Source organism: Miscanthus floridulus, chromosome 6, assembly GCF_019320115.1.
Source record: "Miscanthus floridulus cultivar M001 chromosome 6, ASM1932011v1, whole genome shotgun sequence".
Classification (NCBI taxonomy): Eukaryota; Viridiplantae; Streptophyta; class Magnoliopsida; order Poales; family Poaceae; genus Miscanthus; species Miscanthus floridulus.
In genome coordinates, this window is record NC_089585.1 from 51724449 (window position 1) to 51726041 (window position 1593).

The window sequence follows — 1593 nt, forward strand, 5'->3', positions numbered from 1 at the left end:
GAAAATACGGTTAGCCGATTTATTGCGACAGAAAAATACCTTGGTCGATAAATAAACTACGGCTTATAACCAAGCAAACGGGGCGTGTACACACAAGTTGCTCACAAATCATGGAATTTACAGGACGAGAGAGAGAGAGAGAGAGAGAGAGAGGCGAATCCGGCTGGAATCGCGTGGGCGCCAACCCATCATAACCCACAACCACCACCAATCATTCTTTCTTGTTAAAATCAAACGACAAGAGAAATAACATACAGGTACTAATAGTAATTGATTAAAGGGGCAGGGAGGGAGACGAACGATTTTTTTTTTCTTTCTCAACAATCAACAACAGCGTGGGAATAACGGATAGGTATGAACCTCCTCTTCCTCTCGGCGTGGACGCCGCCGGCCGGCCGCCCGTGTGTGCGTGGACGGCGAGATCATCAGCCGCGGCAGCGCGTGATGGCGGAGCAGCCGCGGGAGTAGGGGTTGGCCTGCCCGCCGGGGCGGCAGTTGTAGTAGGAGGCGCCCCGGACGGAGCAGGGCACGTTGTCCCTCCGCAGCGCGCCGTAGCTGAGGTAGCCGCCGCCCTGCAGCACCCGGCGCGCCACGGAGTCGCCGCCGGGGAAGCCGAACTCCTCGTCCTCCCCCGCGCCCACAACGCCGAGGTCCCAGCCCAGGGACGCCGCCGCCGGCACGTCGCCCGACGACGCGCGGGCCAGCGTCGCCGTCAGCGCCAGGAGCATGAGGAGCGGGAGCAGGAGCGCGCGCGTCGGCCTCGCCATCGCCGGCGGGTGAGGATGGGGAATGGAGGAGGAGGGGGGCAGGGGAGTGGAGGGGAAAGAGGGCTGCGCTCTGCTCTGCTTTTGCGCGTGTGGGGTTTGGTGCTCTGCTCTGCTGGTTGCTGGCTGCTGGCTGCTGGCTGCTGCTATGGCGAAGGGTGTTTCTCTCTCTTGGTTCCCTTCCCGTGGTTGGGTTTATAGAGGAGAGAGAAAAGGGGAGGGGTGGAATGGAATGCAAATGCGGGAATGCGCGTGACCTGCTTGCACAGCACGGCCGGTGGGCGCAGCCTGCGTGTGCCGGTTTCCGTTACAGGAGGACGCGCCAGGACCGGCAGGTTTGGTTCACGGTGCATGGTGCACCACCCAACACCGGCTCACGCATGGTGGCCATGACCGTTGCATTTGCCCTTTGATGACAGTAGCTTCATTGCGCGGCCGAGTCTCCTCTGCAGTTGCCATGGCCTTCCGTCAGCCGTCACTCTGCAATTAAAGACACTCATATACAAAATCAGAAATTAAAGACACTCTTTGCGCAAAAAGAAAAGAAAAGAAAAGAAATTAAAGACACTCTTGTCCACTCCGTCGTGACCAGAAGAAGCCGAGAACCGTGCATCGTCGCCTTTTCCGTCTACGGCGTTGGAGATCTGGAAAATGGAGGCAATTAGTTCTGCGCCGTACGGTGTCTCACATTAACAACAACAACGGCTACAAGTTAGTGGTATGACATTATGGTACGAGTAATAAGTGGCGGCTAGCTAGCCGGCAAGCATGGCAGATGGCACCATGTGCCGCGTCGACGACTTGCATTCAGAGGCAAAGTCAATTCGCA

The 1593-nt window shown here is 57.6% G+C and overlaps 1 protein-coding gene across 1 annotated transcript; it reads right to left on the reverse strand.

The window, feature by feature from the left end:
• Positions 1-203: 203 nt before the first annotated feature.
• On the reverse strand, positions 204-938 carry LOC136458263 (protein RALF-like 33). The gene has a single exon (XM_066458234.1). The coding sequence runs from the start codon at positions 765-767 to the stop codon at positions 426-428; it is 342 nt and encodes a 113-aa protein (XP_066314331.1). The 5' UTR covers positions 768-938; the 3' UTR covers positions 204-425.
• Positions 939-1593: the final 655 nt, after the last annotated feature.